Source organism: Hyla sarda, chromosome 4, assembly GCF_029499605.1.
Source record: "Hyla sarda isolate aHylSar1 chromosome 4, aHylSar1.hap1, whole genome shotgun sequence".
Lineage (NCBI taxonomy): Eukaryota > Metazoa > Chordata > Amphibia > Anura > Hylidae > Hyla > Hyla sarda.
Genome location: NC_079192.1, coordinates 62,745,510 through 62,760,543, shown reverse-complemented (window position 1 = coordinate 62,760,543; position 15,034 = coordinate 62,745,510). Strand labels below are relative to the sequence as shown.

The following is a 15,034-nucleotide window of genomic DNA, read 5'->3' as shown; positions in this document are numbered from 1 at the left end:
GGATGCCACTCAGAGGGTGAACCAGTGGAAGGGTTGGTCTATGACCCTCAGGGAAAGGGTACACCTGATCAAATCGTACCTGCTCCCCTTGTTTATCTATCTGGGCAGTGTATGTATCTTACCAGAGGCTTACTACACTAGGGTCTACAGCCTGTTTTTCCAACTGTTATGGGGGAACAGGTTGAACCTAGTCAAGAGGGAGGTTACGTACCGCACGAGGAGACTAGGGGGTTTATCTATGGTAAACCCCGTGGTGTTCTTAACGAACACCTTCTTGAAAGCCAACATTGCAAACCTCTGGAAAGAGAGGGCTCCTCCGTGGGTACTCTCCTGCAAGGAGTGGTTTCGACCTTTCTTCCAGGAATGGGAGACAGGAGGGCAAGTGAAGGACCTCCGTACGCCCCATGGATATCTTCCGGCTTACGCTACCCCGACTCTGAAGGCGATACGTCGGTGGGGTCTGGGAGTGTGGGAGATCAGGACCCAGTCAAGGCAGTTCCTTGACAAACGGGTTCTGTTGACCCACTTCCAGAAGCCTCTGGCGCTCAGGGACTGCCCAGGTCGGGATCTGAGGGAGGGGTTGTATCTTTTAAACATGAAAAGGATCCCCCAGAAGTTTTGGGACTTGGCCTGGCGCTGCTTTCAGGGGAAGCTATGTGTAAAGGACAACCTGAAGTACAGGAACTCTGATGACCGGGGATGTCCCCGAGAAGAGTGCGGGGACACGCTGGAAAGCATGGACCACTTCCTGCTTCATTGTCCCTTTAACATAGGGGTCTACAACAGGGTGGGCGCTTCCATCGGCTGGAGTCAACTTGCCGGCCTTGCCTATCCGGAGTGGGCTTATGGGGCATTCAGGAACCTGGGTGGCCGAGATCGGGGCACTTTATTCTTAGTCAGTTTAGTGGTTAGGTACTACACGTGGAACGCACGGTGCTTAGTGTCGACCCAACAGAAAATCCTCTCCGAGGTGGAGGTCTGTAGGAACATCACCGGTGACCTCGGGAAGATCAGGTCTTTGGAGTATGGCAGTCTTGGTACCAGTAGGGCATCTCTCCTGTGGAGAGGTTTCTCATTTCACGTGCCCTAGGTACTAAACCTTTTGGGTAGAGTACCTTTTATTTTTGGTTAGGGGCAGTGTTATAGGGGTAGAGATAGGGTGAGGGCAGGGTCAGATTTATTGTAGGGATAGAATTAGGGAGAATTGTAGGGGGAGTTAGGGAAAGAGTATAAAATGATTTATGTATCAGGTCTGCCATCCTTCTCCCTGGTGGTGGGCTGATGCATGTGCACATTAGCTTTTTGTTTTGTTTTCAATTTACATGGTATGAAGGGCTTACAGGCAACCAAACTTGGGCCTAAAGGGGGTGGTGGTTCAGAATGTATAAGTTTGTATATAAGTTGGTTGGGAGGAGTGTTAGGTGGGGAGGGTGTATTTGTGGGTGGTGGTTTTGTGGTGTTTTGGAGTTCTGACATGGGTCAGTTAAGGACTGGACTTTGAGAACTGTATGGACGGTATGGACGGTATGGACTCTGACCCATGTACAGGAGGGGTGGTGTGGGTGAGGGGACAGTTTTAGTGTAGGTGTTTTCCGTTGTTTTCTGTAGTATATTTTTGTGTATTTTCAGTAAGTTTTGTATATATTGTGTTTTGTATATATTGGGTTTTGTATTTATATTGTTTTATATTATATAGTGTATAGTGCAGTCGGGCCAGTAGTTAAGTCGTGTCATATGTGTTTATGTGTATGTATATGTGTGCGTTTATGTGTATATGTGTGTGTATGTATATATATATATATGTATATATATATGTATGTGTATGCTTGCGTATATGCATGTATACATGTTTGTGTATAAAATTTTATATTTTATTTTTTCCTCCTTGGGGGGGCTGCTCCCCTCTGGTGTCTCTGTTCTCCTCGCCTCCGGCTTCGCGGTCTCGCTTTTCGGCGGTGTTGTCCTTTTCTTCGGTTGTGGCTTGCTCTTTTTGGGTCCGGCTCTCGCCGGTTTCTGGGCCGCGCGCGGATCCTCTCTGGCCGTCCTCGGCTCCTTGCCGTGCTGGGCGTGCTTCGCGGGCCTTGCGGCCGTGCGGGGGCGGTGCGTGGGGCTGGGCTCTTTGGGCCCTCTCTCCGGCCGCGTCTCCGCGCTGCTTTTCCCTGCCCTTCTTTCACCGGTGGATCTCTGGCTGTGAGGCAGAGTGTTATTTATTAGCAAGTTGTGCTGAAATTTTATTTTTTTTTTTTACTATTTTTTTTTTTTATTTTTTTTCCCCTGGGTAAGGGTCATTTTTGAGTTACAGCCAAGTTGTGCTACCTTTATGTTCCTTTTCTTTTGTTTTATAGCCAAGTCGTGCTTATTTTATGTTTTATATATTTTTATAAGCCAAGTTGGGCTATTTTTATGTTCTTTTTGGAATGCGTGTTTGAGTGTGATATTTAGTTTTTTGGTATGTGAAAAAAGTAAAAGTATATTTTAGTAAATTTGGGCTGGCCGGTTAGGCAGATTTTGTTTTTGTAATTTTATTTATGTTATGTTTGTTATAGCTGGTTAAGCTTGTTTTTGTTTTATGTTTTGTATCAGATTTGTTTTTCATTTTTATAATAAAAAGAGTTACAGCTCCCAGCAGATCTTTATTACTTTTATATGTCAGGATTTGCTTTATCTATATCATTTATCTACTTATTTTTCTTTAATCCTCACTCTTTTTCCTATTTTTGGATGACATTTTGGGGCTTCAGAACAAATGACCAGGTTTCCATAGAGTTATGGTCTCAACATACAATGGTTTCAACATACAATGGTCGTCCTGGAACAGATTTTAAGGCTTCTTTCACACTACATTTTTTTTCTGCATTCTGACACCCATTATTCAGCAATAACGGGTCATGAAAAAATGGATGAAATAACGGATGATAACTGATGAGAACCGATGACCAATTGTATCGGACATTGGCCCTGATTTACTAACCTGATCCCGACTCTTTTTTTATCGGGTTATGCAACACAATTTGTGTTGCGACATATTTTTACTGGTAAAAAAACACAGTTTTCCAATTACTCTGAGTATTTTTTTTTTACCTGACTAAAGGGGCGTGGTTTGCATAATTAGGGGCGTGTTCCCGACCTTTTCCTGAAAATCCGACAATTGTGTTTAAAAAAAAAACCACTAGAAAAATAGGGAATTGTTGAACTTGAAAACCCGACTGCCTTGAAGTGTGGGGAATCTGTTAAAAAGTGTGTTTTTTTTTTTTTTTTTAAATCTTAGTCCCCTTAGTAGCATTTAACAGTACATTTTGTTATTTATTTTAGATGGAATTTCTTTTTATTTATTTGCTTTTTTTTCCCCTCCATGCGACAGAATTTAAAGGGGTAGTCCAGTGGTGAAAAACTTATCCCCTATCCTAAGGATAGGGGATAAGTTTGAGATCGCGGGGGGTCCGACCGCTGGGGCCCCCTGCGATCTCTCTGTACAGGGCCCCGGCTCTCCGGCCTGATAGCGGGTGTCGACCCCCGCACGAATCGGCGGCCGACACGCCCCCTCAATACATCTCAATGGCAGAGCCGGAGATTGCCGAAGGCAGCGCTTCGGCTCTGCCATAGAGTTGTATTGAGGGGGCGCGTCAGCCGCTGCTTCGTGCGGAGGTCGACACGCCCCCTTCCCGCGGGCTGTCGGGGCTCCGTACAGGAGATCGCAGGGGGCCCCAGCAGTCGGACCCCCGCGATCTGCAACTTATCCCCTATCCTTAAGATAGGGGATAAGTTGTTCACCATTGAGTCACCACTAGACTACTCCTTTAATATCATGCGACAGAATTTTCCCGGGGGGTAAAAAAACACTCTGAAAATAACCCGACATTCTTAGTAAACCAGGTCAAATCATGCCATGATTAAGGGTCCAGTTTGACCTGAAATGCGTTGGTGTTTCTGTGTGCTCCATGTGGTCGCTAATAAAGTTCCTTTGTGACCTTATCCTGCGCTGGACATTCCTTCATCTAATTAAAAAAAAATGGACAATAACCGATAATAGATGTTTTTTTTTTTTTTTTTGTGAACATCCGTTTCCCATAGACTTCAATGTTAAATTTTACCGGACGTTACTTCACCTTTTTATTTTTGCCGGAACAAAAATTAGTGCATGCAACGTCTTTTGTGCCGGCAAAAATAACGGAGATTAGTAAAAACTGACATATACCTGATGCAAAAGATTGGTCGAAAAATCCCATAGACAGAAATGGGATTGTTCGACGGCCGTTTTCGGGACTATTTGACGGGAGTAATAACGGAGGTTTCTTCAGGATGATACTTGTAGTGTGAAAGGGGCCTAATATTGTAACTTGAAGGGCTACTGTATTATATTTCTAATAAGTTTCACTAATGTCTGCGCACACACTTTTTTTCTGTCTTGTCTGTATAGACACTAACATGGTGTAGAGTTGCCCATAGCAACCAATCAGATCACTTCTTTCATTTTGCAGAGGCCTTGTTAAAAATGAAAGCAGCGATCTGATTGGTTGCTATGGGCAACTCAGCAACTTTTCCTCTGGACAGGATTTGATAAATCTCCCCCATACACCATGTTAGTGTCTCCTATGTTATAGAGAAGGAAAACCTGCTGGGATTATTCATCCAACAATACAATAAAACACTGTATCCTGAGCAGGGTCCTTGCTTACTGGGTCAGAGACTTATAAATTAAATTATATGTATATTTATAACATTTTATATTTATTTCAATTTATTTAATTTATAAGTCTCTGACCTTGTAGCAAGGACCCTGCTCCGGCTACAGCGTTTTATTGTATTGTTATATGGATACAACTATATTGTAAAACCAGCGGCATCTCCAGTCTTGTATTACCATATTTTTCGCCGTATAAGACGCACTTTTTCTTCCCCAAAACTGGGGGGAAAAAGTCGGTGCGTCTTATACGGCGAATACACCCCTATCGCGGCGGTCCCTGCAGCCATCAACGGCCGGAACCCGCGGCTAATACAGAACATCACCGATCGTGGTGATGCCCTGTATTAACCCTTCAGACGTGGCGATCAAAGCTGACCGCCGCGTCTGAAGGGAAAGTGACACTAACCCGGCTGTTCAGTCGGGCTGTTCGGGACCACCGCGATTTCACCGGATTAGTGCTTACAGGACACCAAGAGGGACCTTACCTGCCTGCTCGGTGTCTTCTCCGTTCAGGGATCCCCTGTATGGCCGGCGCTCTCCTTCCTCGTCATCACGTCGTCGCGTACGTGCGTCGGCGTGCGTAATGACGTGATGGCGGCGACGAAGAGCGAGGATACCCGGCCGGCAGCAGAGACGTTCCAAGGCGACGGCGACAGCGATGGAGCGACATCTAGGACAGCGGTGACGGGTCTGGAGCGGCGGGGACACGTGAGTATTACCTCCTATGCAGTGGTCTTCAATCTGCGGACCTCCAGATGTTGCAAAACTACAACTCCCAGCATGCTGGGAGTTGTAGTTTTGCAACATCTGGAGGTCCGCAGGTTGAAGGCCACTATTGGGTTACAAATCTTTATTTTTTTAGATTTTGCACCTATAAATTGGGTGCGTCTTATACGCCGGTGCGTCCTATAGGACGAAAAATACGGTATATAATATATTATATCTTATTTTATTGTAAATGATGAAAAAGAGAGATGGTTTCAACTGGCAGGTAGGAGTGTGCTCTTGCAGTTGTGCATATATACTGGGGGAGCAGATCCTGCCCTTGTGGTCTGTTGCTAAGGGCGATCCCCAGCATAAAATGCATACAGGGCCACAATAAAATCCTACACCAGATAAGCGGTGCGGATGTGTAACAATTAGAATAATAACATACAGGGATTGTATGTTATTATTTTATTGTAAATTACCCTAAAATCATATCGTCATCCCTCGAACTGTTCCTTAAGGTCTGAATACCCATTTTTTATTCCCCTTCAGTAAGAGTCTGTACGCCCTCCTGGGTTAGGGGGGTGTCTGATATACTTTTTAGTATGTGATGAATTTGGGTCCCAGCTTGCCTTTGCAGTTTATAAGTTTTCTTTATCAGTTCCAATTCTTATTTATTTATTTTATTTTTTATTTTTTTCCATTTTTATTCTGCAATACACGTGCTATTCATATGTAACTTCTGTTCTATGTTGCAGCCTATGCAGCTTCCAGCCAGATGCATCCAGCTATGAAATTCCGCCCTTTGTCTCAAGGCAGCCGCCAATCGAAGTTTAGGGCATATGAGAAAGTAGGTAAGTAAAGTTTTGATTTTCATAATGGATCACACTGAGATAGCAGTATAATAACGGTTTATGATGTATGGCAGCACATTTTGTTTCCTGGACATCTGGTCTTTACTGTAACTCAGCAGGAGTGATGAGAGCAAAAGAGACAGATTGCAGCTCCTCCCTTCCTTATAAAGGGGGGGGGGGGGAGTGCAAGGAGCCCATAGGTCACGCTGCAGGTCACCTGGTTAGCTGGTGCTTCCTGGGTAACAAATAGACATGTGCACAAGAGAAATTTTTGTTTAGTTTCGTTTTGGGTAAAATTTTCGGTTCGGAAACAGAAACACTGGGTTAGCGCAAGTGTAAAACAATTAACTATCTATTTCTAACATATTTTACATTTTCAAAATAATCCACATTACATAAAAATTTATGTATTAACAATAAGTATATATTAAAATCACATATTTTACTATAAATATCTACATGAAGAATACAATAAAAATAACCAACATGACACGTTATACATAAATCACACGTCAAACACATCAATCATTCATTTATTCATTCATTTAACCTTACATCATGTATTCATAAATCACATAAAATTATACATTAACTTACCTGTCCTCCAATGTTCTGATCTCCGCGGGTCTCTTCTTTTCCGTGCACCCGCTCCCTTGCTTCTAAATGTAAACGAATTTTGCTTTAACAAAAATAAAATTCGTTTTTCACAATTTTGTAGGCATGTACAATTCGTTTTGTTTCGGATTCATTCGGATGTAAATATTTCCCACATTCGGCTCAATCCGAATGTAGGAAATATGAAGAATTCGGACGAAAACTAATTACGTCCAAAGCGAATTGTACATGTCTAGTAACAGACATGTGACAAAAACATCATGTGACTAACTCAAAGGTCCTTTATACCTAATACACAGATAACACTATGGGGGAGACACTGCAGGAGAGCCCCTAGGACACAGAGGGACTCAACCTGACAGGGCCTAAGTACTGTACGGGACCATATACCGTACTGGGACATCACAGATTGGTTACTTTATAAAAACCGGGTCGTTGCGCTAAAAAGCGTGTAACCATAAGCATGATCACCTCTAATTGATACAGTATACGTGTAATTCACAGCGGGGGAACAGTTCGAGGCATCGGTGTTCTACTCGCATATGTTGCTCCTTAGCTTTAAGTCATGTGCTGCCTTTCTTATCTTCATTGTGTGCATAAAAAACCTTACCGGGAATGGTACCACATGTAAATGTTCTGCAGATGCCTGAAATAGTACCTCCTCTGCGACTTATTTGATGTGGTGCTTGACGTGGTGTATTTAATATATAAATGCCTAGTGGGAACAGCTCTCGCTGCTTTGGGATGTGAAAACCTCTATTTTACTGGAGCTTGGTTACCAGAAGTAAACCGCTGGGACAATAACTTACATCAGTGTTTCCCAACCAGGGTGGCTCCAGCTGTTGCAAAACTACAACTCCCAGCATGCCCGGACAGCCTTTGGCTGTCCGGGCATGCTGGGAGTTGTAGTTTTGCAACAGCTGGAGGCACCCCGGTTGGGAAATACTGACTTAGATCCAAACTCAGGTAAAATTTAAAGTTTCTCAAAGGGGTTCTCCGGTGCTTACACATCTTATCCCCTATCCAAAGGATAGGGGATAAGATGCCTGATCGCGGGAGTCCCGCTGCTGGGGACCGCTGGGATCTTGCACGCAGCACCCCGTTTGTAATCAGTCCCTGGAGCGTGTTCGCTCCGGGTCTGATTACCGGCGACCACAATGCCGGTGGCGTGTGACGTCATGCCTCTGCCCCCGTGTGACGTCACGCTCCGCCCCTCCATGCAAGCCTACGGGAGGGGGCATGACAGCTATCACGCCCCCTCCCGTAGGCTTGTATTGAGGGGCGGAGCGTGAAGTCACACGGGGGCAGAGGCATGACGTCACGCCACCGGCATTGTGGTCGCGGGTAATCAGACCCGGAGCGAACACGCTCCAGGGACTGATTACAAACGGGGTGCTGCGTGCAAGATCCCAGGGGTCCCCAGTGGCGGGACTCCCGCGATCAGGCATCTTATCCCCTATCCTTTGGATAGGGGATAAGATATGTAAGCACCGGAGAACCCCTTTAATGCAATTAACAAGGCAGTTGTCACGATTCTAGAGGATGAGGTTGTGAATTCTAAGGTCTCAACTGGCTAAGGCTACATTCATACCACGTTTTTGCAATACAGTTCCCGTTTCAGGTTTTTAAGAAAAAAGCTGATTCCTTAAAACCTGACTAAACTGACCTGACTAAACTGATCAAAACGTGTACAAATTTTGATCCATATACGGTTTGAAAAAAATGTCCGGTTGTATCCGATTTTTAAGAAAAAAAACACATATACGTTTTTAACTTTTCATTCCATTATGAATAAAGTTTCACTTGTTTGAAGTTCCAAGAAAAAAACTGTGCAAAGTCAAAAACCGGATGGTTAAAACCAGATGGAACCGTACGCACATACAGTTCTGTACAGTTCCCATTGACTCCCATGTTAAAAAAAAAAACGTTTCAATATGCTTTTTCACCCGGACCAAAAACTGTTGTAGGCTATTGTTGAAAACCATATACGGTTTGAAAAACCGTAAGTCTGGGTTCACACCACATTTTTGCAATACAGTTTCCGTATACGTTTTCAATTTGAAAACCATATGGAACCGTATTGAAAACCATATGCATTGACTCTCCATTGAAAACCATATGCCAAACAATGCATCCAGTTGTGTCCGTTTTGCATCCTGTACGGTTTTGTCTATTTTTTTCCCCGTACCCAAAACCATAGCTTACCACGGTTTTGGTCCGGGAGAAAAACTGTATTGACACGTATACGTTTTTGGAGTCAATGGGAACCATACAGAACCGTATGTGCGTACAGTTCCATCTGGTTTTCACCATACGGTTTTTGACTTTGCACAGTTTTTTTCTTGGAATTTCAATCAAAGTTGTTAAACTTTATTCATAATGGAATGAAAAGTTAAACACGTATACGGACATTATTTTTCAAACAGTAGAAGTACTGTAATTAGTACACACATTTTGATACAGTTTGGTCAGGTTTTTGAGGAATCAGTCTTTTATCAAAAACCTGATACCGAACTGTATTGCAAAAACATGGTGTGAACCCAGTCTAAAACAGGGTGTGAAGTCTAAGGACCCTTGCACAGTATGGGAATTCTGTGCGGAATTCCGTTTGCAGCAGAATCCCATTTTGTTCTCAATAGGATTCTGTTGCACTGTGCACACTGCAGAAGGTCTGTACAGAATTTCCAAGGCAGATCTGGATTCTTCTAAAAGAATTAAAGGGGTTATAAGGTGATATTAGTACGTGCCTGGCAGGCAGTAATGGACATGCTTAGGAAGGATCTGCGCTTGTCTTGGGGCTAAATGGCTATGTTGTGAGATTACCATAACACTGTGGATAGCTTTTTGTGAACTGGTATTTCCTGTTTGACTTTTTCTTTTTCGCCTACAAATCCCATAATTCCATTTTCCTCCCTCCCACACATCAGCCACCCCACCCGTTGAAACATAAATGAGCTGCATCCATTCAAAAGACCTGTGGTTTTCAATCAGGATGCCTACAGCTGTTGCATTAGTTGCAGATTGATCCCTCCACCCATTGAATCAGACAGGCTCCCTGTCTTTAGCGGAGGTGCTGCACAACTGTAGTCATGAAGAGAAGACTCGAGCAGCACAGGACAATAAAACTTTTATTGGTATAGTTGGGAACAACATGATTCGGCATACCCTAATGCCTTCCTCAGGTCAACTTATAGTTCCCAGAGGTTGATTGTGCTCAGTTCTGGGTTGCTGGTTGTGGAAGTCCTGCGTGTATTTGTGCTGCCGCAAACCGCGGCAGGACTCTCACAACCAGCAACCCAGAACTGAGCACAATCGACCTCTGGGAACTATAAGTGGACCCGAGGAAGGCATTAGGGTATGCCGAAACGTGTTTGAAACTTTTATTGGTATAATTGGGGACAACACGTTTCTGCATACCCTAATGCCTTCCTCAGGTCCACTTATAGCTCCCAGAGGTTGATTGTGCTCAGTTCTGGGTTGCTGGTTGTGAGTCCTGCTGCGGTTTGTGGCAGCACAAATACACGCAGGACTTCCACAACCAGCAACCCAGAACTGAGCACAATCAACCTCTGGGAACTATAAGTGGACCTGAGGAAGGCATTAGGGTATGCCGAAACATGTTGTCCCCAATTATACCAATAAGTTTCATTGTCCTATGCTGCTCGAATCATCTTTGTATTCTACAGAGGAATTTGTGTAGTTATAATAATGCAGAATAATTCCAAGCAGAATTTCTGTTGTGTGCAAGGGTCCTAAAGGAAACCCTAGTCTTAACCCTAAGGGTAAGGTCCCAGGTACTGCAAACGCTGTAGGGCTCACCATACACACAGGGTTTCCAGTGGTAGCCCTGTGTGTAGTGAGTTTCGGAGGTGGGGCACTCGGCCCCTCCTCCTAGGCTGCAGGAAAGCCTTTGTGTATGGTGAGCAAGGAATACGCAGCGTATCTCTCGCTGCTGCAAATTTTGCGCAGTGGAAAATGTGCTGCGTATGTGTCAAGTCGGACTGCACCCTAAACTGGTAAAGAAAAAAAAAAATTCTGACATGTAATAGAGTCCTGTCAGAAGTTTGGATAGATAAAGGTCCAGGTGCTCAGACCCCCCCCCCAGATCACTAGAACAAAGGGACAGCAGTGCTTGGCTGAGTATTGTGCCCATTCTTATCTGCTCAGCATTTAGAATTTGTAGTAATGTGTTGGATAGAGTCATTGATTCCTTCCTGACTAGACTGATTCCAGCAGGCATGTGCACAGATCCTAAATGATTCCATATGTACTAGGTAGCAGCCGCCCTCTTGTTATTGTAGGTATGTGATCCCAGGCCGATTCCTTCACAAGCAGATGTATCATGGTGGTGGAGCCTACCCCACAGAGCGCTGAGCACAGAGGAAAATAATGAAAACAAATTGTTAGTCCTAGAATATTGGTTAGAACTCTTAGGCAATAGTACAGGATCCTGCACATATTTTAAGCAGATTTCAGTATAAACTAAATGACTGAACTCATCTTCAAATCCTGCGCATCAAGTATGCACAGGATACTGTACGTGGGAATACACCCTAAAGCAGGTCTTTTATTATTTTTCGCTCCAGTTTTTCAGACTTTTCTATATTAATACTTTCCTGCTTGATGATTTTGTGTGTTCCTGCAAATTAAGGTAAATGTATGACATTGTGATGGGCCGGGCACAGCTGTCACATCAGGGGTCGGAGATTACTCTGGTCCATTTTAACCCTATGGTCAATGCTGACTGGAACATCTAAACTGTTACGGTGACAGAAGAAGAGGGGTCCCTCTATCACCCCCCAGTAATTCCCAGGTTGAAGTGCGGCCTGAGACAATGCATCACTAGTCAGGTGTTGAAAAGAAGCGTATTTGGGCTTCAATGGGTGAAGAGAGGTTGTAGGAAGATCATTCTCCACAGGGTTGCAGGGAATTGTAGTTTCAAGCACAGCGCACATGGAAGGGAGCCTAGCTGTGCTGTAGTGGTGGGGTGGTTGATAAGTCACCTCTCACCTAAAAACAAAGGATCCTGGGGTTTGTAGTTAGATGGAGGACACAGAAACAGGAAATAGCCAGTTCATACAAACAAGCCAGCAGCGTGATGGGGGACACAGAACACGGCCATTTACAACCAACACAAGCACAGATCCTTGGTAAGTATGTCCATTAATGGCTGAGAGGTAATTAGTAAATTGACCTTATGAGGAGTCCTATTAGGGGTCACTTTCTTAAATATGCCCAGTAGGTCCTGAGATATGTCCCTTAGAAGATAGTCTGTTGAATTCAGTGAATAGTGTGCAGGGGCAGGGCTTCACAGGGGGTGGGGCTCAATTTACATATTCATTGTCTGTGACTCCACATCCTAGTGAAGTGGAGTCACAGACATTAAATATGTAAATTGAGTGGGCAGGCCGCCGCCTCCTTTGTGTGATTCGCGCACTTAAGCAGAGGCTTTTCTGGGGGACATATCTCAGGACCTACTGGACATATTTAAGTAAGTGACCCCTCGTTGGACTCCTGTGGTGGAGAGTTTTCCTTTTGGAGGCTGCAATTGAACTGAGCATGTGGGACCCATCTCAGTGGGTTGTAACCAAAGGCAACATTTCTCAAAACAGAGTAAATGGGCAAAAGGGGACATTGCACCTAGAACCTTGCAGGTGCCTTTTGGCCCAGAGGGGATGGGTTTGGTTTATTGGGGGGGGGGGGCCCTCTCTCCTTTTGGTGAAGGGCTTGTGATGGACCGCATTGTGGTGCACATTTTTTGGGTGGACATGCTCTGAACGTTTTGCCTGCACCTGGGTGACTTGTGAGCACGTACCTATGCAGCACATAGGGATTTAGTAAGCTTTATATCGCTCAAACAGGACATTTAAAGGAAAACTGTCACCCCCGCCCCCCACCTGCAATAACCAGAGGCACTGGCTGGTAGTGCGGGGGACGCTGATCAATGGGATGCCTACCATGCCCGGATCCGCCCCGCCTTTCGCCTGCTATCTTAATTTTTCAAGATATGCAAATAATCTTCTAACTGGCACGGGCGGGGTTACTGCCTTCATCTGGCATTGTGACATCACTGCCGCCTGGCCCGCAGCACCGCCCGGCTTATGCATATTCATGCCCTTCCTCCGTATCTCCTCCCCGCTCTGTACAGGACTCCACTGCGCTGAAGCGGCTTCCAGGTGTAGACAGGAAGCCAGCACATACACAGTGGAGTCCTGTACAGAGTGGGGAGGAGAGGGAGATACAGAGGGAGGGCAGGAATATGCATAAGCCGGTGCTGCGGGCCAGGCGGCGGTGACGTCACAGTGCCAGATGAAGGCAGTAACCCCGCCCGTGCCAGTTAGATGATTTGCATATCTTGAAAAATGAAGATATCAGGCGAAGGGCGTATCCGGGCATGGTAGGCATCCCATTGATCAGAGTCTCCCGCACTACCAGCCAGGACCTCTGGTTAGTGGTGGGGGGGGGGGGGGGGTGACAGTTTTCCTTTTAAATGTCTTATTTGAGAGATATAAAACTTACTAATCCCCCCACTACTAAATGTGCTGCATTTTTTTTTTTTTTTTTTTTTTTTTTGCGGGGGTCCAACTGCTTAGGCCTCCCACGATCTCCTCTATGAGGGAAGGGGGCTTGTTGCCCACCGCACGAAGCGGCGGCCGACACGCCCCCTCAATACATCGCTATGGCAGAGCCGGAGATTGCCGAAGACTCTGCTCCCGTGGTCTGCCGGGGCCCCATACAGGAGATCACAGGGGGTTCCCAGCAGGGGATAAGTTTTTCAGGACTGGATATCTCCTTTTAAAGAAAAACTGCAGTTAAGACCATATGTTTAGCTCCAGGGGTGGCCGGTCCCCTCATCCCGGCTTAAATATCTGGTCTTTGTGATTTTAGTGAGAGGCCTCTGATAATCCGACATAGCTTCTTTCCAAGTTGTGAGTATAGCAGCTCCATTCTGTGGATTGTGGAATATCTGTGACTAGAACTCACTATCGCACTTCATATTAGCTGAGATTTGATCGGAGGCTACTGCCAACTAGAGCGATCTCCAATCTTCATGCTATACTTGTAACAATCCTTTTTATTGTGTGTATGTGATCTCTACTCTGCATACATATCCACCACAGTCTGGTTCCTAACAACCGCTAAACCTCTGTCACATCTTGTTAGTGTAAATTTAGCTTCAGCAAATATGGTGAACACATGTCAGCAATTCGATCACTCTTCGGTGTGCATACAGCACTGAGGACATGGAGGGGTCTCTACAGTATACTGGGAAACGCTGGTAAGTGTATTGTGGTGCTCTGGCTTATGGATAAGTATTCATAGTAGTCCAGCATAGAAGATAATAGAAATAAAGCCGGCACTCACCATTCTTCTCAAAATTCTTGCTTTATTGTGCTTCACATATGTTCAGGGGTAGGGAACAGACGTGGGGGGGGGGGATTACAAAGGCGACAAAAGCTCCGTTTCGTGCTGTGAATGCACTTCCTCCGGCCCTCAGGGCCGGAGGAAGTGCATTCACAGCACGAAACGGAGCTTTTGTCGCCTTTGTAATCCCCCCCCCCCCACGTCTGTTCCCTACCCCTGAACATATGTGAAGCACAATAAAGCAAGAATTTTGAGAAGAATGGTGAATGCCAGCTTTATTTCTATTATCTTCTATGCTGGAGATGTCAGCAATTCACAAAGACATCCAAGAGTCCAAATGGCCGCGGACAGTCAGTGGTTGTCTCACGTGTGAGCTGTGCTTACATCTACAGAGAACTCGTACAATGGAAACAGAGATTCTCAGCTTTTGCAAAAACCTATAACTAAGAAGCAGTTAAATAGAAATTTACTCCCAGTTTGGGGTTTTGGTAATTGACAAATAAATGTGTCATTCACATACAATAAGAATATATTGGGTTCAACAATTTCTCAAGTTTGAGCTTTGCTTGTAGGCAATTTGATTCTCTTCTTTAACACGAAATCTAGAAATGAGTGCTAAAAAATAAACAAGAAATCTGGATGGCTGCACTGTGTGTTAAATTCATCCAGAAAATGCTACATACTGACCAACAGACTTAGGCTGGGTTCACGCCACGTTTTTGCATATACACAGTTCCCATATACATTTTCAATTTGAAAACCGTACAGAACCGTATTGAAAACCGTATGCATTGACTCTCCATTGAAA

The 15,034-nt window shown here is 44.8% G+C and overlaps 1 protein-coding gene across 3 annotated transcripts in view; it reads left to right on the top strand.

Moving 5' to 3' along the window:
- Positions 1 to 15,034, top strand: part of LOC130368017 (golgin subfamily A member 6-like protein 22) — a 56,136-nt gene that overhangs the window by 36,180 nt on the left and 4,922 nt on the right. For 2 of the 3 annotated variants that reach the window (XM_056571188.1, XM_056571189.1), the window contains exon 7: positions 6,151 to 6,246. In XM_056571188.1, the coding sequence (XP_056427163.1) occupies positions 6,151 to 6,246 (96 nt within the window). The remainder of the gene's footprint in view (positions 1 to 6,150; positions 6,247 to 15,034) is intronic. The other variant, XM_056571190.1, reaches the window with a different exon arrangement.